This window comes from Geotrypetes seraphini, chromosome 8 (assembly GCF_902459505.1).
Source record: "Geotrypetes seraphini chromosome 8, aGeoSer1.1, whole genome shotgun sequence".
Taxonomy (NCBI): domain Eukaryota; kingdom Metazoa; phylum Chordata; class Amphibia; order Gymnophiona; family Dermophiidae; genus Geotrypetes; species Geotrypetes seraphini.
The window spans coordinates 129,340,256-129,365,077 of NC_047091.1; the positions used below are offsets into that span (position 1 = coordinate 129,340,256).

The 24,822-nt window shown below is 41.5% G+C and overlaps 1 protein-coding gene across 1 annotated transcript in view; it reads left to right on the forward strand.

Annotated features, from left to right (window-relative positions):
* LIMK2 (LIM domain kinase 2) overlaps positions 1-24,822 on the forward strand; it is a 58,848-nt gene that overhangs the window by 27,662 nt on the left and 6,364 nt on the right. Inside the window, exons 7-13 of the mRNA XM_033955647.1 lie at positions 3,874-4,016; positions 4,183-4,369; positions 4,450-4,536; positions 12,359-12,490; positions 12,773-12,829; positions 13,619-13,684; positions 13,796-13,970. Of these exons, the coding sequence (XP_033811538.1) occupies positions 3,874-4,016; positions 4,183-4,369; positions 4,450-4,536; positions 12,359-12,490; positions 12,773-12,829; positions 13,619-13,684; positions 13,796-13,970 (847 nt within the window). The remainder of the gene's footprint in view (positions 1-3,873; positions 4,017-4,182; positions 4,370-4,449; positions 4,537-12,358; positions 12,491-12,772; positions 12,830-13,618; positions 13,685-13,795; positions 13,971-24,822) is intronic.

Below are 24,822 nucleotides of genomic sequence, written 5' to 3' on the forward strand. Positions count from 1 at the left end.
TTTGTAGCTTCTAAATAATTTTAACCTGGAGTTATTCAGCAGCCCCATGTTCAGCAGGTTTAAACTGTTGTTTCATAGTCACCTCAAATAACTGAATTGGCTTGATTCTCATTCAGGAGTATTCAAATCACATAAATACTGTGGTTGGATCAGGTGGGAATGATTTTAACTTATATGGGCTTTGGTAAGGCAATTTTTGGAAATGGAGCTAATTTTCAGTGTTATGAGAGAGGGTGCAATAAATTATGCAGTTACTTCGGATTGAAAGTGTAGAGAATGGTGTGTAGGTGTGTGAAAGAACAAACTCCTACTTTAATTTATTTTTAAATTGCATTTTTAAGACAGCAGAATGTGAATATGGGTTTGAAGACATTTACAAGGCACCATAAGTGCTTTCCAATTAAGGTAGCTCAGTTCTATTTATGTTGGATTAATGGGGCTGTATCTCATTTGATGATCAATACAAGTGGAATTGTCCAATAAAGATAAGGTGCAACAAATAAAGATGTCTTTCAAACCGTCTGGACAATCAGGTTATTCTTTATTCTTCCAATAATACTCGACCCGACATGTACATGTTTCGGCCCTACGGCCTGCGTCAGGAGTCTATAGATAATGTATAGAATTATATAAACGCATATAGAGACATATGAACACTATAATAATATAATATACGTTAATGAAAATATAAACAACATTCAAACAACAAAAAATATATTAAAAACATATTAGGGAAATATTTAGAATAGAAACAACAATTTACATATAAAAATCTCAAGGATCAATGTAACCAAGCATATATTTAATCAACCAAACATAAATCATAAAATATGAATATAAATATATAAATAACTAATTCATTATAAGTTCATCATATAAATATCATATAGATTCAAAATTGACCATAGCAACACATAAAATAAAAACAGCACATAAAATTAAAATCAAACTTGATCTAGATGTCACGGCAAAGCAATTTAAACATTTCATATGTTAATAATTGATAAGATAATTAAAAGATAATTAATACTAATTAAGTACATATAATGGTTGTTAATTAAAAAAATTATTAAAAATGTATATAAAATCAATATATTATCACAAGGAGATTAAAAGTAACCAATGTATAATCCCTAAAAACCAATGTGTAGTAATTTATTTAACAAAAAACATATAAAACCAATCAATGTGTCTAACCACTGTACAATCAATAACCACACAATAATAAAATGTATATTTAAATGCTAAAAACAAGATATAATATATAATTTAAAATATAACTTATAATTTAAATATATTTTTCTAAAATATATTTTATAAAATTATAGGACCAATGTCCCTCAGTATACTTGGAATTAAACCTAATTGGAAAAAGAATATGAAAAACAACCAAACCTACTGAGTAAAATAAATGAGATATAAGAGCACTGCAGTACCTTGGAGATCTTTGAGTGTAAATAACCTCTAGTATGGACCACTCAAGAAAACTGTATTAATCTAAAATAGAAATGGTAAACCTATTAAAGAGGACACTAATGTGAAACTGAAGTGTCACAAATCGATAGACACTAAAAATTGAAGCTGTAGATAAAAAGAAAGCTGTAGATAAAAAGAAAGAACGTTTGCCCAACTAATATGAGGCTAAGGTGTCACACATTGATAGACACTAAAAATTAAAACTGTAAATCAAAAAGAAGAAAGACGTTTGTCAAAAGGACGTGTTTCAAAACCACCGGCGCTTGAACACTAGCACAAAAAGTATACATAAAAGTAAGAAGTGAAAACTGAAGCTAAGCCGCCGTCACTAAAATACTGGCATAAAAAGTATACATAAAAGTAAGAAGTGAAAACTGAGGGACATTGGTCCTATAATTTTATAAAATATATTTTAGAAAAATATATTTAAATTATAAGTTATATTTTAAATTATATATTATATCTTGTTTTTAGCATTTAAATATACATTTTATTATTGTGTGGTTATTGATTGTACAGTGGTTAGACACATTGATTGGTTTTATATGTTTTTTGTTAAATAAATTACTACACATTGGTTTTTAGGGATTATACATTGGTTACTTTTAATCTCCTTGTGATAATATATTGATTTTATATACATTTTTAATAATTTTTTTAATTAACAACCATTATATGTACTTAATTAGTATTAATTATCTTTTAATTATCTTATCAATTATTAACATATGAAATGTTTAAATTGCTTTGCCGTGACATCTAGATCAAGTTTGATTTTAATTTTATGTGCTGTTTTTATTTTATGTGTTGCTATGGTCAATTTTGAATCTATATGATATTTATATGATGAACTTATAATGAATTAGTTATTTATATATTTATATTCATATTTTATGATTTATGTTTGGTTGATTAAATATATGCTTGGTTACATTGATCCTTGAGATTTTTATATGTAAATTGTTGTTTCTATTCTAAATATTTCCCTAATATGTTTTTAATATATTTTTTGTTGTTTGAATGTTGTTTATATTTTCATTAACGTATATTATATTATTATAGTGTTCATATGTCTCTATATGCGTTTATATAATTCTATACATTATCTATAGACTCCTGACGCAGGCCGTAGGGCCGAAACATGTACATGTCGGGTCGAGTATTATTGGAAGAATAAAGAATAACCTGATTGTCCAGACGGTTTGAAAGACATCTTTATTTGTTGCACCTTATCTTTATTGGACAATTCCACTTGTATTGATCATTCTATCTTTTGTGGATTTGTTTCCCCTGTGTTTTGCGCTGTATCTCATTTACCATCTTGCTGAACTCTCAGTTTATTTTAATAGGAGTAATGCTAAACCATGGGCCCTTTTTTTTTAAACTTTCAATTTTTAGTGTAAATCATTTTTGACGACACATAGTCAGTCATCAAAAATTTTTCCCCATAAAGTAGTGACATCCCATCCCCCTACACCTCCCATTTCCTCAATCAGTAGTATAATGCTGCTGTGTGGAAATCTCTGAACATCCCCCCCATCTCCAACCTCAAACTAGTGGAATAGCGAAGCAAATGTAGATGTCAGAGAGTTGTGTTCTTATAATTAACTTTCAATTTTTATTAAAGTTTCATAATAACAGGCAAAGTAAATAAGGAAGCACATCATACAAATGAATCCACATACAACTGAAACCTCCCTTCCCCCCTTGAACTCTGATATCTCTTAACAATACAGTCTCCTCTCAAGATGTCAAACTGTTGTTCTGCAGCGGGCACCAGCTATGTAGGGAAAACCCCCCAAAAAACCTTACCCCTATCAAAAACTTAATAACTGAAGGTTCATTCGCTGGCCAACAGAGTGGATAATTGAGTTCATTCTTCCTTATCAGGATCAAATTGACTATGAATGGTGATGAGTTAATTCAAGGTGAGCCCTTCTTTTTTCCCTTGCTGTTTTGCTTCCTTGGTTTCCAAGCAACTCTTGAGTTTCTTCCAAAATGTTGCTTCTTGTTTTTCAGAATGTACTTTACATTAATGTTTGTACAGTTTGGGAGGCAGAAATATCTTTTTTTTTAGGGAAGGAGTGTTCTTAGATGCCCTGGTGTTTGGTTTTCTCTTTTCTCTGATAGAGAATGACACGGGGATCAAATTTTTCCCCGTCCCGTCCCTGCGAGTTGTGTCGCTGTCCCTGCCCCATTCCTGTAAGTTCAGCCTTAACTGCACAAGCCTCAAAACACTTATAATTTTAAAGTGTTTGAGGCTTGTGCAGATGAGGATGGAGCCTGAAGGAATGGGGTAGGGACAGGAAAAGAACTCGCAGGGACAGGGAAAAATGTGTCCCCATGTCATTCTCTAGTCTCTGAGAGTCGGTCTTATGCCCTGCCCTTTATTCTCAGGTAGAGGATCTGATTGGTCAGACGAGCCAGACCCTGCATCTGCTGATAGAACATGATCCTGTGCGTCCAGTACTGAAAATCTCCTCTCCTAGCCAGAAAGCAAGTGATTCTCAGGATGGAACATTACGAAGACGTTCCCTCAGGTATAGTATTCCCTCCCTCTAAAGCCAGCACTACTGAACTACCTCTTCCACCAAGTGTTCTCTGAGGTCCTGCACTATCTCTCTGCATGTCTCTGTTGATCCCCTTTTTGTTAGAAGAGGACGTGGTGCTATAAATTTGTCCTTCTCTCCCTCTTTAATGCTGCAGACGTAGTAACAGCATTAGTAAATCATCTGGACCCTCCTCCACAAAGGAACAGCCCTTATTTAGTCGGGATATTAGTCGCTCTGAGTCGCTACGCTGCTCTTCCAGCTACTCCCAGCAGATATTTCGGCCTTGTGATCTTATCCACGGAGAGGTGCTAGGCAAAGGATTCTTTGGACAAGCGATCAAGGTTTGAAACTAGCAGCATGCCTAGTATCTTCTCTTGCTGCTGCTCAGAAGGACCCTCTCTAACATTTTCTGTTTGAACAGGTGACTCACAAAGCGAGTGGCAAAGTGATGGTAATGAAGGAATTGATCCGTTGTGATGAGGAAACCCAGAAAACCTTTCTGACGGAGGTATGTCCAACTGTGAGGAACAGAAGCACAGACCTACAGAGCCATGAACCATGCTCTGAGCTTTGAGGTGGGGTGACTGTGATCTGACCCTGGGACATGAGGGTAGGGACAGAAGCCTTGGGCAGTCTGTGTAGTATCTAACCTTGGGATTGGTTGAGGAAGCTGAGATCTGGAAGAGAGAGTACTTGATAGGAGGCGTGGAGAGGTCTGTTTCCAACACTTTAGAGAGATAGACTTCAGACCTGGCAGGAAGCAGCCTGTTTTCAGTGCAGCAGCTGTCAAGGCAAGTTCCATGGGCCACAAGGAGCAGAGAAGAGAAGTGAGCAGGGGAGAGGAAGCTGCCGGTCTATGTAAAGATGCCCAGAGAAAAAGATGCTTATTATGAAGGAGGGGTGTTGGGGGCGAGTATTCTCTAAAGAGGTAGAGGGGAAGAAAGGCAGAAAATGGGTTCTCATGGAGGGGAGGAAGAGGGAAATAAGGAGATGGCACCCATGGAGAGCAAGGGAGAGAGAAGGGAGGAGATAGTGCCTGGGGAGGTGATATGATTTATAAAAAATAATACCACCGGATTTTATTCTCAGTTGGGCTCTACATGCAATATTTATTTCAACTCTTTTACATTTGGATCATGCGATTAATTGTGCGATTAAACATTTCAGTCTATGTACAGCCCTAGTTATTACCAGTGACGTGCCATAGGGATTAGTCCTTGGTCTAGCTCTCTTCAATGTTCATGTGCGTAGTATTACAGAAGGGCTGTATAGTAAGGTTTCCTTTTTGTGTATGATACCAAAATCTTCCATAGTGTATACATTCCTGATTCATGGATAGCCTGAGGGGGGAATCTGTCAATATTTGAAGAATGGTCTAAAATTTGGCAGCTACAGTTTCATGTAAAAAATGCAGTCATGCATTTGGGCTCAACAAAAACTAGATGGAACAGTACAGTAAAGGGAGTGAAGTACTTGTGTACAAAAGAAGAGTGGGACATAGTGGGGCATGATCATATTTGATCTTAAGGTGCCAAACAGGTAGAAAAGGCAAAATCCAGAAGGATGCTTGGGGTCATAGGAAGAGGAATGGCCAGTAGGAAAAAGGAGGTAACAGTTCCACTGTAGAAGTCTCTGGTAAGACCCCATTTACAGTACTGTGAGCAATTCTGGCGACTGTACTTTCAGACAGATATAAGCTAAGAATACTACTACTACTACTAATCATCACTTATATAGCACTGAAAGGCGTACGCAGCACTGTACATTTTGACATTTATAAGACAGTCCCTGCTCGGAAGAGCTTACAATCTAACTTAGACAGACAGACATGACATAAAGGGTTGGGGATGCAAAACTCAAGATGAGAGGAGTTAGGAGTCGAAAGCACTCTCAAAGAGGTGGGCTTTTAACTGGGCCTTTAACACTGCCAGAGACGGAACCCGCCTTAGGGATTTGGGCAGATTGTTCCAAGCATATGGCGCAGCAAGGCAGAAGGGATGGCGTCTGGAGTTGGCAGCCGAAGAGAAGGGCACAGAAAGGAGGGACTTACTAGGGGGAGATAAGTGAAGTAAGATAGTGAGGGGCAGCTGAGTGAGAGCATTTGTAGGTCAGTAAGAGGAGTTTGAATTGTATTCGGAAACGGATGGGAAGCCAATGAAGTGACTTTAGGAGAGGAGAAATGTGAGTAAAGTGGCTCTCCCGTAATATGAGTCATGCAGCCAAATTCTGGATAGATTGGAGGAAAGCGAGATGGCTAAGCGGAAGGCCTAAGAGTAGCAAGGTGCAGTAGTCTAAGCGCGAAGTGATGAGGGTGTGGATAAATGTTTTGGTAGTGTGCTCAGAGAAGGGGCGGATTTTGGTAATATAGAGGACGAAGCGGCAGGTTTTAGCGATATATTGTATCTGGGCGATGAAGCAGAGAGAAGAATCAAAGATGACCCTGAGATTATGAGCATTCAAAACAGGAAGGATGAGAGTGTCAACAGAGACGGAGAACGAGGGAAGCAGAGAGGTGGGTTTAGGCAGGAAGATAAGCAGCTCAATTTTAGATAGTGTGAGACATCCAAGCGGCAATGTCAGACAGGCAGGTTGAGACTTTGGTCTGGGTTTCAGTAGATATATTTGGCGCAGAGAGGTAGATCTGGGAGTTGTCAGCATAGAGGTGATACTGGAATCCGTGGGAAGAGATCAGCGCTCCAAGTGAGCAAGTGTAGATTGAGAAAAGGAGCGGTTCCAGGACAGAGCTTTGAGGTACACTAATTGATAGTGGGAAGGCTGTGGAGGCAGAACCACCATTGCATACACTGAAGGTGCGATGGGAGGAAGAAAACTAGGAGAGGGCAGAACCCTAGAATCCCAATAAGAGCAGAGTATTAAGGAGTTGGCGATGAATAACAGTATCAAAGGCGGCAGATAGATCGAGAAGGATAGAATAGAGGCCTTTGGATCTGGCCAAGAACAGGTCATTGGAAACTTTAGTAAGAGCAGATTCCATGGAATGCAGTGGGCAAAAGCCTGATTGAAGCAGATCCAGAATATCATGGGATGAGAGGAAGTTTAGGCAACGGTGCTGAACAGCACGTTCAAGTAACTGGGATAAGAAGGAGAGGAGGGAGATGGGGGCGATAGTTGGAGAGACATGTGGGGCCTGGTGAGGGTTTCTTGATGAAGAATGTGACAACGGCATGATTGAAGGCATCAGGGACAGTTGCAGTGGAGCGTGATAGGTCGAGGATATAGAGCAATAGACCTTATAGTCGGAAATTAAACAGTATAGTTCTAGTCAGCTCAAGTCCGAACATTGCCCGATACTCATTTTTGGAAAAGTTTCAAGTTTACTACATTTTTCTATCCCACCAATCAGTCAAACCATCTAGGCAGCTTACCATATATACTCGAATATAAACCAAGGTGACCTTTTTTCCCCCCAAAAAAGGAGAAAAAAGGTTGACTCAAATATAAAACGGGGGGTGGGTGGGGGTGCAAGGAGGGTTTATATTCAAGTGCCCTGCCAGGCTTTGCACCCAGCCCCACTCCCTCCCCTAAACCCTGGTGATCTAGTGGTGGGCCGGGACCATGAGATTTTGCAGCAACCATTCAGATACTGGCTCTGCATGAGGCAGGAGTGTAGGAAGATCGCTCCTGCCCTGGTTCACCCCTGGACCATCAGGACTTTAAAAAGGTAGGTTTTTTTAAAGTCTGGGAGCCTTCTTTATTTATTTTGGATTTGCCAGAGGCTGTTGGACATTTACCTAAAGGAAATAGGGCGTTGTGTAGGAAAATGAGTCTCTTGGCTAGAAAATGTATATTACAATCCTCCGAGGTTTTGGCATTGGCGAAACCAATTACATCAGCTGGCTATTTGGGAAGCTAGAGATGCTGGAATTATAAGAAAGCGAAAGATGTATTTATACAAATCTGGGGTTCTTATTTGCAAGACTTATATCCTAAGGGCCGTAGTGCGATTTTAAGTTGGATCTCTTAATTGGGCTTTTATTTAGTTACATGAAGAGAGTATCATTGGGTAGAGAGTACTATAGGGTGGGGAGGGGTGGGAGTGAAGAGGTATGGTAAAGGTTCAAACACATATAGATATAGTGGGGGTTTATTGAAATTGGAATTTGTCTTTTATTATGTATATTATATTATAATAGTTGATGCATTATTGATGTGCTTTGATGTTGTATTTGCTGTATTTGATGATGTTTGCATCAATAAAATTGTTTGAATCTAAAATCTGGGAGGTGGAACGTGTCAGAGTCAACCAGAGGAGGCCTGCCATACTGGGACAGACAGAAGGTCCATCTAGTCCAGTATTCTACTTTAGCAGTGGCCAATTCAGGTCACAGGTACCTGGCAGAATCCTGAAGAGCAGCAAGATTCCATGCTATCAATCCCAGGAACAGCGTGGCTTCCCCTATTTCTATCTTACTAGCAGAGAAACCAAAGAACTTGTGGAAAGTCTATGTCCAAGTTGATGGCTTTATTAGGGCAAATAGTTAATCCACACAAATACATCTAGGGCTGGAACTTCTAGAAACATATGGACCCTACACGGTTCGTGTTTCGACACAATTGTCTTCTTCAGGGTCCCTACTGGTCCTAAAAATTAACTTGTGGATTAAAACAAAAGATCTGTGCATAAAACCAACGTGCTCAAACCGACAGCGTTGTGCTTCAAGCATGGGCTTTTTCTCTAGGAACATGTAGCAATAGTGATTAGCATATCTGGGTTTAAAAGAGTTTTGAGATCAGAATGGAGTCAGTCCAAAAGACAAATGCTAAAATGGTCAGTGATTTTTGTCATGAAGTATTTGGGGACAGATTTAAAGACCTTAATATATATACTTTGGAAGAAAAACAACAGAGGAGAGATATGATAAAAATATTTCCAGTGCAATAAGTAAGACATTCTAGACAGTAGTTATTTCCCTATAGCTGCATGCTGCTGCAGAAGGAATCTACCCCAGATTTTTCACTCTGCCTCTGCTGTACTTCACTGGGTTCTCTAGCTCCACCTACAGTTCTTTCCTTCTGCAGGAGTGTTTGTTCTGCCCTCCCCATTTTATTATTTTGAATTTGATGTAATTTTGTTCCTTTTCGGGTAATTTGGTGCTTGGAGCGATTTTTAAGCTCTGTTTGCTTGAGAATTCATAGATTTTGGCCTGTAGCTGACAGGCTGATCCCTCTGGGTACCTATTAGCCAGCCTACATAGTTTTCTCTGGAGCTCAGGGCCGTCCTGATGTGGTCTCACCTACTGTTAAGCAGGGATCAAGCGCATGCTCTTAGGTGCCCTTAGGAGGCTTGGTGGTGTCTCGCAGGGTGTCAGCTGTGTCATTGCGCCTCCATCCTTCCCAGTATACATCCGTTAGTCTGCAGAGTGGAGGTGTAGTCAGACATAGGTCTCTGACTGACAGCCTGACGATCAGCTTTACAGAACCATTCCCATTATTGTGACAGTGAGTTTTCTCATCCAGCTACTGTGAAAGAGCTGTAAACAGGCTACAGCACAGATCCTGTCAGGTCACAGTGAGTACACAGGCTGACAGCCTGTTAGAGGAAATGGGAGAGGTTTGAAAAGTGAGGTTTTGACTATTTCTTGATGGTTCCCCCTGTGTTTTCCCTCTTGAAAAATTCTAAAATCATCATTTTTAGATTTGGAAAATGTGAAAAATATCGCGATTTTGGCATGAATTTTTTTGACAGCAGCCATCATAGATTTTTAGCGATCTTTTTTTCTACAGCTCCCTGCACAGGATCAGTCTAGGACTTCACCAACAAGTGTGACTACATCTCCCCTGCTTGTCTCCGGAGAATTGAATGTGCCGTTGTAAGTCGAAATCTGAGAGGAGGGAGAGAGAACATCTATCTTAAGGTCAAGGTCTATCATAATAGCAGTTAATATCATTAAGGATAAGCAGATTCATGTACTGCCAGCCACAGTGAAGGAATAAGCAAGAGTCCCAGAGAACAGTATCATAGGCAAGTAGAAAATAGATGAAAAGTAGGTGAAATGGTTCAAAAAGCTGGAGTCATAGAAGCAGAAGCTTGGTATAAGGAAGAGTGGGAGTAAATCAGTTAGTTGTAATGAGTTGGCTGCAAGAAGCGCAACTCTTCCACCCCTTTGGAATTGCGTACAGAGAACACAGATTAACCAGAGGGGGGAATATTGGAAAACAGGCTCCTCGCCAGAGCACAGCTTGTCTCTGATGCAGAGACACTGTGGGTGGGTAGTGTAGATAAGGTCATGAACAACTGCAGTTTTATGCAGCAAACTTGACAAGGAGGACAACAGAGAATATGAGTGAAGTAGGTAGAGATTGGAATGGGAAGAAGGCATCTTGGGTGAGGATAGAAGAATGGAGGGTAGGATGGGCACTGCCCCCAGTGGGTAAGAATAAAAGGAGAGAGAAATATTTTATTCTCAATCTTCTCTCTGCCTTCAGATTAGAATTCCACAAGAAAAGGTGCAAAAATACTCATAATATAGGGGATATTGTCCCTGGAGTCATCTTAAGGGGCATGACCTGATTCTTGTGTGCACTCCTGTTGCGCAAACCCTGCTGCAGACTTCAATTTGTGCAGGTTTCAGTTCCAGGGATGTCATGGCATCCAATTTTAAACTATTTCAATTCCTTAGTAGAAGGGATAGCCAGACTGAATAAAGAGCTCTTGTTGGAATATATTTAACCACAAACGTTCTGAAGGTACTTCAGACTAAGAACAGAAGGATTTAAAAAAACAGTATCCAGATCTTTTTAGGCAGCTAATATAGTAATCAGAAAATGGGGTGGTTTTGTCCCAATTTTCACTTTTCAAAACCACCATGGTCACTGTATTTTGCAATAATTACTCTTGACCTATCATCTTCCCAGGCATTATAAAGACAACTACAGAACTCAGTATGGGGAAGAATCACTGTATGGGCAACCTTCTTCAAATCATCCTAAGCATTCATGAGGCCCTAAAAGATTTTCTGAACATATTTTAAACTTAATCCTGCAAGGATAAAGTTGAGTCATTTTATAATCCCCAAACATTTTATTTTGCTTGCAGCTGAATACATGTGATTCAGTGCTTTGGGTGGCAAAGTTACATCAGAAATGATTTAATGAGGGCTTATTGTTTTATTGTGGTCAACTGAAGTTGCAGGCCTGGAGCAGATACCCCTTCAAATTGGTAATTTCTGGACTACCTCCCGGTGAGAAAACAAAAGAAAAGATCAAGCACCAGCCCCACCAAAAGTAATAATCACGGAAGGGGGTCCGAGTCCTCCGGCTCCGAGCTAGAACAGACAGTTAACGCCCGCTTCCATAAATCGTGATAGCCGCGGAGGGCCAGAGTCTCAACTCTAGAAACGCGGCGAAGCTCATACCGCCCCACCTCAGCGAAGCGAGTAAGCCATTGTGGAAATGAGGCCACCGAGTCATCCACCCAATGCTGCAACAGGAGCTTTTTGACCACCAAGACAGCCATGTAAAGGACCCTGCGTTGGGGGAGCGTAAGCCCTCCCTCAATCAAATCTCGTTGGTCACCCAACAGCAGGAAATCATAAGACCAGGGCACAGCTCGCTGAAGAATGCGTTCCATAAATGGAAGAACTCTCAGCCATAAGGCCGAAGAAGGGCATTCCAAAAAATGGTGCGTGAGGGTACCCAAAAAATGATTACATTTAATACAAACGGCTCCCTCCCAGAGGCCCATGCGAGCCCCCTGGGCCCTAGAAATATAAGCCCGATGCAGAATTTTAAATTGCATTTCCTGAAAATCTGTGGAACCCCCCAAGAAGTGCACAGTGGCAAAAAGATCTAAATATGCCCTATGATCCAGGGTAGTGCCAAGCTCCGATTGCCACCGGGAAGCCAATCGATCAATAGATCCCAGGTCCATTGCATTCTTCAGAATCCGGTACCAAGTAGCTAATTTGTTAGAAGCAGGTAGCACTTGTGCATGTGAGTGTATGTGTATTTGGGTGTTTGGTGGTTTGGGGGGTATGACTGTGGAGTGTTTGCTGTCTGCTTGTTGTGGTTTGAGGCCGAGTGCTTGAGGTTTGTGAGTGTCTGCTTGGGGGGTTTTGTACTTCCAAAACAAAATGTCAATTGTGTTGGGCATCCGACCATTGGGTTCCTGTTTTGTGGCTCCTTTGCTGTCATGGGTTTCTAGAGTTGGTATCTATGCCTGATCTGTTTGTTCTGCTTGTTGTGATCCTGGTTGTATGTTCCCTTTGCAATTGCTAATAAAGATAATATAAAAAAAAATAAAATTTCTGGACTGAATAAAAGGAGTGATCGATCCCTGTCTGTTATCCTGCCCCCCCCCCCCCTTGCAGGTGAAGGTCTTGCGCAACCTGGATCATGCCAATGTGCTTAGGTTCATTGGTGTTTTATACAAGGAGAAGAAACTGAATCTGTTGACAGAATACATAGAGGGAGGGACACTGAAAGATGTACTGCGCAGTGAGGTGAGTCTGAGCTTCTCCACCACCACTCCTCCCATCTTGTGAGGTGAGTCTAAGCTATATCTTCGGCTCTTTTATTCCCTTTCCTCTAAAACTATAAGATGAGTCAAGCCCTTCTCATCTAATCCTGAATTGTGAATTGCCACCCTCTCCCCATTGCTGTGGTATGAATTGTCCCGTTTCTCATCTCCCCCACAGTTAAATATTATGAAATGAGCTTGAGCTGCTTTTGCTGGTATCCTGTTCTCTTTCAGGCTTCAGCTAATGATGATCTCCTCTTTTCAGGAACCTGTTCCTTGGCAACAGAAAGTTCACTTTGCCAAAGACATTGCTTCAGGAATGGTGAGTTAATGCCTGTCATTAGCAGTTCCCACCTTTACTACTAAAGTTACCTCTCCGTACCTTGATGTCACTGATGTAAGCGGCTGTATGACATCCCCTTCTTCCTGTCCTCACCCAACCAGGTTTTGAAGGGGAAGGAGACAGAGGGCATATGAATCTTTTGAAAATTACCTTAATCCAAGAAAGGATAGTTTGTCATGTGGGGTCAAAGTTGACTATCGCTAGAGAATATATGTAGCAGCTTAGTTTTCACTTTTTCTTTTTTTACTGGGAAATTTTTCTGAAGAATCTCCTCCCCCCACCCAAGAAAAGAGATATATTATATATTTAAAGTAGAAGTGGTACAGAAAGATTGCCAATGAAATGTGGGGTCTACACTATTTATTTATTAACTGCCTTTATGAAGAGATCCATTCAACACAGTGTACAGCAGGTACAGCCAGTAGCCCTAAGATCAAGACTCTAGAGGAGAGATGTGATACTTTGTTAGCTCAGAAGTATTCATAATGCTCAGGAAGGTGTTTGTTTTCCAATGTTATGCTCTAGAATGATCAGTCATGCTATGATCGCAGTGAAGGGTGGAGAATGTGTGAATAGTTCCTGAGTAGAGATACTTCAGGCAATTTAAAAATATAGGAACCACACAGAATGTGGTGTTGTATAGAAATGAAGGTAAAACTTCAGTTCAAGTGGAGATTTAGTAGGAAACTGGGCAGAACTTGAGTGGGACTTTTAATCATAATCTATTTCTCTGATACCATTCTTTTTTCTGGTTTGTTTTATTTTCAGGCTTATTTGCACTGCATGTCCATTATTCACAGAGACCTGAATTCACATAACTGTCTGATTAGACTGGTAAGCTAGTAAACAGGAATGGCTCTTTTCTGGGCTGCTCTCTTGAGTGCATATGAAGGCCAAGCACTCAATGTGTAGTTTTGATGGTCTACCTCTGTCCTTGCTCCCTAGGATGGAACAGTGATTGTTGCAGATTTTGGGCTGTCTCGGTTGATTGTGGAGGAGAAACCTAAGCCCACACCACACAGGCTTCCAGGACAGAAATGCACCCTACGAAAAAGTGTCCGGAAGAAACGCTACACTGTTGTGGGGAACCCCTATTGGATGGCACCAGAAATGCTAAATGGTGAGCATTTAGGTAGGGTGGAAGGTAGGAAGGATAATGGACAGGTTGTGTCAGGAATGGAAGAGATAGGGTCAGAGTGTTTGCCATTTGGAGAAGGTATCTATGGAGACATGAATTTGACTTAGAAATATAGAAAATAATGGCACATAAAGACAATATGGCCTATCCAGTCTGCCCATCCATACTATTGATCTCTATTTTATCCTACGCTCTCATAAACTTAGATAAGTCCTCGTCTACATTGTCTCTGTCCCATTCATCCGCCATTCTTAGATAAATCCTGAATCTTTACCATATGATTTTTCTAGTGCAATAGGTGAGTCAGTCTGAACGGACAGGTAATATTCCAGTGTTCATGAGTCATGCAGAAGGAATCCACTCCAGCTTTTGAATCCCTTCTCCTTCACTAGAGAGCTCTGCTGCCCCCTTCAGTTTTTCCTTCTGAACATGAGCTGGAACGAGTCTTTCTGATCTGCTCTGTATATTTCTTTATTTTTTGGTCTTTTTCACAGTATTTTGACTAAATTTGTTGATAAGCGCTCCCCTAGTCAAGAATCCATCTCTGCCTGTGTGGAGGAGAAGCAGACTGGGGTCTGCAACTGATAGGCCAGTCCCTCTGTGGTACCTGTTGGCCAGCCTGCAGAAAACATGGAGCTTGTGGTCCGGTCCCTTTGTAGCACTGCTCACCTACTGCATCACAGGATCTTCAGCACAGGCTGAAGGTAGGTGGCTCAGTGAGGTCTTGCAGGATGCTGGCTGCATTTTGCCTCCCCTCTTTCAAGTCCTTGGGGGTTCGAGGCTGTCGGACACCAGTCCAAATGGCAGCACAGGCTGAAGGTAGGTGGCTCAGTGGGGTATCGCAGGATGCTGGCTGTGTTTTGCCTCCTCTCTTTCGGGTCCTTGGGAGTTTGAGGCTGTCAGACACCAATCCGAATGGCAGCCTGTAGATTCACCACTGGAGGAGTGGTCTGTTTGAGGCAGTGATTTCTTCTCCCAGATCCAGCTACCTTTGGAGCTGAGGCAGGCTGCAACACATTTCTAGCACAGGTCACAGTAAGTAAGGCTATTAAAGCCTAAGAGGAAAATGGAGGGAGGGGGGTTTCCTGGGGTTTTTTTTTTTTAGGTTTCTGCCCTTTCTCTTAGGTTTCCCCACCTCTAAAATTCGTATATCACAGGGGTTTGTTTTTTTTATTATAGTTTAAAGGGTTTTGGAGCTGTTTTTAGCACCAAAACTCTACCACAGTGGCCATCTTGGATTTCCCTTTTTTTAAGTTCTCCAGAAGCTTCAAATCACCTCATTTTGCCTCAAAATTGGCAGGTATGGAGTCCTTGGGCTCCATTACTCCTAATTCATGCCAGGTTTGCACAGGATGGGTGCCCGAAGAGCACCCTTGCACCATGTGCCATGCAGCATGTGAAGGGGGTTTGGAGCAGTCAACTTAGCCCCCCTTTGCTCTTTAGGGCTGAAAAATGGTCAGAGAGGTCCACTGGTTGAAAGCAAATCCCTTCAACAGCCCCGGAATGGTCGTTATCCTAAACGCAGGGGTATGGAGGCCCTGGAGCCCAAGAGACGCAAGCTGAAGTCGTGTAAAAGATTTCATGCTGTCTAATATGGCGTTTTCTCCGGAATTTGTCTATTTAATGTGGGAAGTCTTTCTAGGGGGCCAAAATCCCTAAGGGGCTTCTGGCAGTGCACCATGAGATGCATGAAGGGGCTGGGGCTCCCAGGGCGCGTCTGCCTTAGTTTCAGAGGCTGGCCAGGATCTGGTGAGCCTTTCCAAGGGAGATTCATAGGAGGATGGGTCTATTGCTATGCCCTTACTGTCACAGAGCGAGCTCTCCCTGTTGGGAGATGCTGGGTTGCAGGCAGGTGCATGTATACTAGATACAGTGATGGCCCTCGATCAAGGGGATGACCCTACCGTCCGCTGGCTATTCAGCCCCTTGGCTTTGTTAGAGCTTATCACTGATTCTCTATGGGAGTTAAACTTGGGCTGTCAATAGGTCCCCTCTGTTCCCTGCTCTGGAGTGAGAGCCCAGTCTTCTTTGTTTCCTTGGCATCCAGATATCAATATATTGGTCACAAAGCATTGGGATTCTCCTGAAGGGTCCCTTAATGTAGCCAAGACAATGTCTAGACTGTATCTGATGACATAAGTGTGTCAGCAGCTGTTCATTTAGCCCAAGGCAGATTCCTTGGTAGCGCATGTCCCTACCAAGTGAGGGAGGTGTGGTATAAAGGATATGCAGGATCACAGATTGAATGTGATTCTTAAGACAATTCAAAGAGTTGGCCTTGGGAATCAAAGCAGCTAGCTACCTTTTGTGACACGGGCCTGTCATTCCATGTTGTGGAGTCTTGAGTTGACGGAGGATGAGCCTTTTCCCCAGCTCCTATTAGCTGGAATGGATTATACTTCTCCCTCTGAATCCACGGTTTTAGCATCCATGGATTCGGTTATTCGCAATTTTTTTTTTTTTTGGGGGTGGGGAGGAGCTGAGTTTAATTTTTTGGGCTATTTTTAAGCCTTACCTGGTGGTCTAGCAGGTTTTCGGGGCAGGAGTGATCTTCCTACGCTCCTGCCCCGTGCAGATCACTCATAGGAAATGGTTGCCTGAGCTCCCATAGTCTCTCGAGACTACGACAGGAACTCCCCACAGCCATTTCCTATGAGTGATCTGCACGGGGCAGGAGTGTAGGAAGATTGCTCCTGTCCCGAAAGCCCGCTAGACCACCAGGTAAGGTCCGGGATGGTTTGTTTGCATGAGAGTTTGTATTTAAAGCACGGGAGGGAGGTGGGAGTGTGTCAGAGCCGGCCAAGAAGTTATTGCAGTTTTTCACACTTTGCGGTCCGGCTCTGCACCTAACCACCATGGATATGGAGGGAGAAGTGTATATAGCAGTTGCTCTATAGAAAATAATCAGTCATGAGCAAAGTTTTGGTTTATTCAATCTCATCCCGCAGAATGCTCTGGATTAGGCAATGGGTGGGAGCTTCTGCCTCTAAGGCTACCCTCGGCAGACTTCCTTTCAAGAGACAAATTTTCAGAAAATGGGCTGGATGATCTCATGACCTGCATGGCAGATCATTGGCTAAAATCTCTACCTGACAGCAGACTGCAAACCTCGAGAGGCTCTGGTGATGTAATTTTCATGGCTCCAGGCACTTTCAGCAATTCTGAGGAGGAGCCTCCTTTCAGAGATCCTTCCAGAGATACAGCCAAAGATTCTTAGGCTCCAGGCAGAACCAGACCTCCAGTTCTCATAACCTCCAAGAAAGCACAATGATGCCAGGTCCGGAGCAGTACCCCTGAATATATGGGGATGGTTCTCAGAATATGTGGAGGCCTGGGCGCAGATCTCATCAGATCATTGAGTACTGGAGATATTCAGAGCGGTTACAAACTCGAATTCACACAGCCTTTGATGGACTGGTTTGTGAACTCCTCGACGTGGCAACAAGAGAAAGCATGCAAAGTTGAGACTACAGTTCAGAGACGGTTGGATATTCAGGCCATAGAGTCTGTGCCGCCCAAAAATTCGGGCTTCGGCAGATACTCCATATACTTCGTTGTGCTCAAGAAAGGTTCAGATGATTGAAGACCCTTTCTGGATCTTACGCATGTCAATGCAGTGCTGAAAGTGCAATGTTGAAAGTTCAGCGCTTTCACATGGAGATAAGTACAATTAGTCATAGCGGTGGTAATGCCAGAGGGATTTCTGGCCTCTCTGGTTTTGACAGAGGCCTTCCTGCACATTCCTATATTTCCAGACAACAGAAAGTTGCTGAGTTTTCATGTCCTGGAAAACCATTACCAGTTCTTGGCCCTTCCCTTTTGGGCTAGTGACAGCACCTTGCATGTTCACCGAGATGATGGTGGGAGTAGCTGCCCATCTGCGCAAGATGGGCTTGCAGGTTCATCCATACCTGAATGACTGGCTGATCAGAGCTCTGTCATTCCCAGAAGAAGAACAAGCAGTGGCTCACGTGATCCGGGTCCTTCAGAGCCTGGGTTAGATAGTGAGTTTCCGAAAGAGCCATCTGGTTCCATCCCAAACCCTGAAATACCGTGGGAATCTTCTTCAACACGGCAGAAGGTCATGTCTATCTACCAGAGGCATGCAGACAGAAGCTTTACATACAGATAGCAAGCTTGCTGGCCAAACCAGCTCCATCTGCTTGGCACTACCTTCACATGCTAGACTCCATAGCAGCCACAATAGACACGGTTCCCTGGACAAAGGCTCACATGTATCCTCTCCCTAACACATTGCTATTGCAGTAGCCACCTCAATCGGATTCCTTGCAGATGTCTCTGCCGTAGACTCCAGAAGCCCAGGCCATTATGGACTAATGGCTCTACCCACAAGCATTGTCAAGGGGAATGACCCTCTAAATAGCCTTGTGGGCAATTGTGACAATGGATGCCAGCCTGTTTTGCTGGGGGGGGGGGCTCATTGCAATGGGCATCTGATCCAGGGGCATTGGTCGGCCTCCCAAAGGAAGTGGTCGATCAGCGGATTAGAACTTCGAGCCATTCGACTGGTTTTGCAGAGACTGCAGAAGAGTCTGGAGGGACAAATGATTCTCATCTTCTTGGACAGTACTACAGCAGTGGCGCAGCTGAGTCTGGAAGCTCGCTTGCTGTTCAGATGGGTGGAGCGTCATCTTCAGGCTCTCTCAGTGGCACATTTAGTGGGAATGGATAGACACTGGATCCGGGCAAGTGGGCTCTGACTGTAGCAGCCTTCTAAGCCATTGTTCATCACTTGGGTCAACCAATGTTCAATCTGATGGCAACGGCATGAAACAGGAAGACGAACAATTTCTTCAGTCAAAGATCCAAGCTCAGAAGCACCGGTCTTGTCATGGCCAAAGAGCGAGCTCTTGGTCCATGATAGGCCAGATTCTCCACAGGATTGCAAGCCTTTGAGGAGCAGTCATTCTTGTAGCTTCAGATTGGCCACGCAGACCATGGTTTGCAGACCTAATGCATCTTCAGACAGACTGAGACTACGAGTACAACCAGACTTTCTTTCTTGAGGACAAGTGGTTATAGAAGATCTAGATCGCTTTGTTCTTATGACATGGCTTTTGAGTGCACAGTGTTAGCGTGCAAGGGATACTCAGAGGTAGTCATTGCTACTGTGCTCAGATCCAAAAAGCCTAAGACAATTTCTTCCTATACTAAGGCATGGGAAACTTTCCAGCAATGGTGCATTAAGGAAAAGGAGGAGCCTTTTTCTGCTCCGATCTCCATGGTGTAACTTTCTTCTAGACTAGCCTTGACAAGGGGCTTACAGTGGAAGGTCTCAAGAGTCAAAGTGGTGGGACTTTTATTTCAGGGTTCGAAACCAAAAGGTTTCATTGGCATCTCATCTAGACCAGTGTTTCCCAAACCTGTCCTGGAGGACCATCAGCCAGTCGGGTTTTTGGGATAACCCTAATAAATATGCATGAGAGAGATTTGCATATAATGGAGGTGAAACACATGCAAATCTCCTCCATGCATATTCATTAGGGCTATCATGAAAACCTGACTGGCTGGTGGTCCTCCAGGACAGGGTTGGGAACCACTGATCTAGACATAGCCAGATTCCTAAAAGGGGCACTGTGTCTCAGACTCCTGGTAAAATGCCCATTCCCTACATGGAACCTTAATGTGGTTTAGAAAAGCTTCAATCAAGCTCCACACGAGCCACTGAAGGAAGCATCTTTGATGGATATGACTCAAGATGGTCTTTCTTGTGACTATTACCTTAGCGAGAAGTCTCGGAACTACTGGCTCTTTCTTTTAGAGAGCCTTTCTTCAAATTAATAGAGGCTGGAGTTTATTTGCACACCATTCCATCCTTTTTGCTGAAGGTTGTTTTGGCTTTCCATGTCAATCAAGAAGTCAGATTGCTGGTGTTCCAGTCCACAGGTTCTAAGAAGGACTGGATTCTGACAAAGTTGGATGCGAGAAGAGTGCTTCTCTGTTAGCCTGAGTTCGTTGGTGACCTCAAGATATCTGACCATCTTTTTGTGCTCTCTAGTCAGGCTAGACACAGTGCACCAGCCTCCAAGGACACAGTCTCCAGATAATTTTTTTTTAATAATAATAATAATAATTTTATTTTTTTATATACCGCTCAACCAATAGTTCTGGGCGGTTCACATCAAAAGAACTGTTACATTTCAGTGAAAATACAGAGTCGGAGAATACATTTCAATAACATCAAAGAAAATAACTATAAAAATTAATGTACAAATCTTTCAAACAAATGAGTTTTCATCACCTTTCTAAATGCATAATAAGATCTGCAGGGTTATTTTGTCAGCATATATTACCTGTGGAAAATAGTCACCAATCCATAGAGGTATGTTTCTTTGTGGGCGGAGGCTCGGACAGTCTCCCCTCCAGGAGATTTGTAGGGTATCAACCTGGTTCACTCTACATTTTCCAAGTTTTACAAAGTGGATGAAGCTTCTGGGAAGGACTCCACCTTTGGGTCCTCAGTGTTACACGCCGGAGCAGTGGTCCTGCCCTAAATTTCTGGAAATGCATTTGTATGTCCTGTCTATCCAGAATGACACACCTATTGTACTAGAAAAAGAGATTAGGTTCTTACCTTGCTAATATCTTTTCTAGTAGATAGGTGTGTCATTCTGGAGCTCCGCCCTGTCAAAACTGGAATTTTGGATGTCAGTCAGACCTTAGGGTTATGAAAAATTATCTATTGCCATAACTCATTGGGGTATTATTTGATCTCCATAAAGGTTTCTGTTTGGCATATTTGTTTTGCTGTTTTTATTGTTCCATGGCAATGTTTAACATGTTTGTTTGTGTTTTCAGAACAGAATTGTAGTTCAGGGAGTTTCCCCGTACCCCTTTTCCACATGTGTTTCTATATGGGGCTATCGCCTGCTTTGGTACAAACTGAAGGGGGCAATAGAACCGTCTAGTGAAGGAGGAGGGGATTCAAAAGATGGAGTAGATTCTTTCTGCATGGCTTGTGAGCACTGGGATATTAATACCTGTCCATCCAGAATGACACACCTATCTACTAGAAAAGATATTAGCAAGGTAAGAACCTAATCTCTTTATTATGACCAATGACCAATTTAGTAGCAGTCTTTCCAGCCGTCACATATAACTTCTTTATAGTCACAAGAAGAGTCCCCAGAGTTATTGCAGATTCTAGCACTAGGTTTCCAGTTGCCTCGATGTTCTCCTCTTATCTGCAATTTCTTTGAAGTAGACACTGCCTCCATAGCCAGCTCCAGGGTCTTCTCCTCCAATCTCCCAAGGCTTGACTCCAGATTGCACACCTCTGCTGGACAACGAGACGCGTTGAAAGTTAGGGGTGACAGATTTCCCATTCTTCAGAGTTGAGCTCTCCCATGCTCAACTCTAATGCAGAACCCAACCCCTGATTTTCGGTCTGAGGGTTGGCAGCAGTTGTTTCCAGAAGTTGAAGGATTGTCTGCTGGATCAGGGTCGAGGAATGAGCGAGGACCACGGCCCTCACAGACCCCCTTCCTCTTAGACACTGTTGGCCATTTTGGCTCCCCATCAAAACCATGCAGATATCTATGGTCTTTTCTAAGATGATTACTGTAATTCTCTTTTAGCAGGACTTCCTCAGTATCAGCTCCGTCGTCTCCAGTTAATACAAAACACTTCTCTTTTACTTTATTGCCATTCAAAATTTGACCACATCACTCCTTTGCTCAAATCTGAACATATGCTCCCAATAGCCTACAGAATATCATTTAAATATAACTTTCTTACCTTTCAGATTCAGTCCCCTGGGCTTCCCTCTTTCTTGTCTTGTTTTCCGATTCCCTATTTGCTTAGTAATAACTTGTGTTCTACTCATAACATAACATAACTTTATTTTTTCTATACCGCCTTAATCAGAAGAATTCTAGGCTGTTTCCACAAAAGAGAAAAAAACTGAACAATCAGTGAAATACAAAATAGTAAAAAATGAATACAACACAACCTATTATGATAAAAAATACATTAAAAATCGCAATATTTTAGATGGTTGCAATTGAAGCAGGCCATTCAGGTAGGGTTCCCTGAATGGAAAAATCTTAATAATTATCATAGTCTGGAATTCTTATGCTTTCAGATGGATTCTATGGGTCATAGTGCCGCACAGTGGTATAAATTAATATCTGGATTTGTAAATAAAAAACCAATAAATGGTCTTAGAGACATTTGGAGCATTGAGATTAAGCATCAAATTAATGCATCTCAATGGCCACGACTTTGGTCTTGGAGGTTAAGATGTACAGTGTCAGCATCTATGAGACAAACATGTTTTTTTCTTTTGCATAGAGCTTTTTGGACCTCTGTTCGTTTACAAAAAATAGATAGCTCTAAGTCTAATAAATGTTGGCATTGTCATCTTGAAGCTGGGACATTAGATCATCTTTTATTCTATTGTCCATTCATATTATTATTTTGGAAATCAATTTGGCCTCAAATAAATAGGATGTTGGGAAAACCCGGTAGCCTTGACATATGATACTATTTTATTTGGAACGACAATGAGAGCAAGGAGTCAAATCTCATCAAATAACAACAAAGTTTTATTTATTTTGACTGGTGTAGCAATTCAGCAAATAACATACAATTGGAAAAATTATGACAGGTTAAATTACAACTTTTGGTGGAATTCTGTATGTCATATATACAAAATGGAACGTACAATTGCAACACAAAAAAGATATTTTTGTAAATTTCAGAAGATCTGGGGACCATTAACAGATTTTTGTAATGAATGATAACTTTTTCCCAAGGTAAGATATTTGATTAGAGGGGAAATGGGGGGGGGGGGGGTTATTTTTATTATCTCATAATATATCAATATACCATTGTAATGGTACTTGTAATGGTACTTGTATGTAATTCTGCGTTGGGAGGGGATGGGATGGGAGGGTTTTCTATTCAATAAGAATAGTTTAAATATTAGGTGTATTACATAATATTCAAAATATTATAGAATATTAATTTGTAATGAAATGTATTTAAAGTGTTATAGGAGAGTTAATCAAGTGTGTATTTATAAGTTCATATGATTTTATCTTCTACACTTGTAATATGCAAAAAGGAATAAAGAATCAAAAACAAAAAAGACATTAAAAATTTAAAATTAATGGAATAAAATTAATTATGTTAAAAATGAAAGCACAGATTAAGAGATAAATTTGTCAAATGTTGTCTTGATTTCTTTTCTAAAAGCGCTATAGGACAGCATGGCTCCGCTGATATAATTACCCAACCAGTCTTATTTGGCAGATGTTTCTTGACATTCACCCAGGATTCTAGCTTTTCAGTCATGGCCCCAACTTTTTGGAACTCCCTACTACTGTATTTAGGGTTGGAAAAATCCCTTAAGAATTTCAAATCACAGTTAAAGGCGTTTGAATCATCCTCTTTATAGGTTTTCCTTCTGTGCTCTTTATGATCACTTTTACCGTCCTTTTTATCTTCTTTATTCTTTTTCCTTTTGTTGATTTCCTTAATGTAGTTTCCCAATATTACACTGTAAATTTTGCCTTTCCTTGTTTACCTACTTGTGTCTTGCTTGTTACATTGTCTAGGTTTTTACCCCGATTGTTTTATTTTTAGTTTTATAATTGGTTTTTATTCCTGTTTTTACTATTGTAAACTGCTTTGATTTAACAATTTCTGTTTATAATTGCAGTATATCGAATAAAATAACTAACTGTCTACCCTACTGAAAATTTGGATTATCTGCAAGGCAGCAAGCCTTACCAAACTTTGGCAGTATTACAAAAATGTTAACAACCGTACCAATAACTAATCTCTGCAGCACATTGCTGATAACAACCTTTTCCTCAGAGTAAATTCCGATTTAGCACTACCCTTTGCTACCTTCCATTCAATCAGCTTCTAACTCAATCAATCAATTTTATGTTCAAATCTTTTTATTAGCAATAAACAACCACAAACATAGGCAAAGAAACAAGCGATATTATACAAATGAAACCTTCCATCCATGGAGGACTGTACTCTTATATCCTTCATGGCCCAACCAAACCACCCCCTTCCCACCTGAAATACCCCCCTACCCCCCCCAATCCCTCTCCCATCCCTTCCCTCTGTCGTTCAACACTTATAAATATGGTGTAACTTAGACAGGTAGGTTGGTATAACTCAATCAATTTAAGTCCCATGCCAAGAGCACTCGCTGAACTCGTATTGCAGTGAACAGGGTTTTATACTGTGGGAAAGGGGTAGTGCTGGTGGGATTTATATGAGAGAGAGTTCAACGGAAACAGAAATTTTCCCCATCTAACCCATCCCCACCCATGCCTTCTAAGATCTCCTCCATCCCTACCCATACTGATGCTATTATTTACTTGCTCTGTTTCCTTCCAGACCCAACAACATCTTATGTTTTTTGGATTGTATTCACTGTTCAATCAATGAGTGCTCCAAGCCTCACTCTGTTCTATGGCTTCTCTGGGCAATGCCCCCATTCTGGCACCCCAATTGCTTTTCTCCATGCATTTCAAGCCTGATTCTGGAATCGCTAGAGATTTTGACTGGAGAATGACATGGGGGAAAAGTTTGTCCTCGTCACCACCCTGTCCCCACGACCCCTGTCACCGCCTGGTCCCTGTGACTACTGTCCCCGCAGCATCCATACAAGCCTCAGTACTGCAATATTTAGCTTATTCCTTCCTTATAAATCAAAGTTCTGGCTGCTGAAGTAGAGAAAGAGATGTTCAGCTGGCAGGGCTTTGTTTATAAATTTTTATCAACACAACTAATATACTACTTTATCCTAAAGCAAAAAAAAAAAAGAAAAGAAATAGAAAATTTTTTT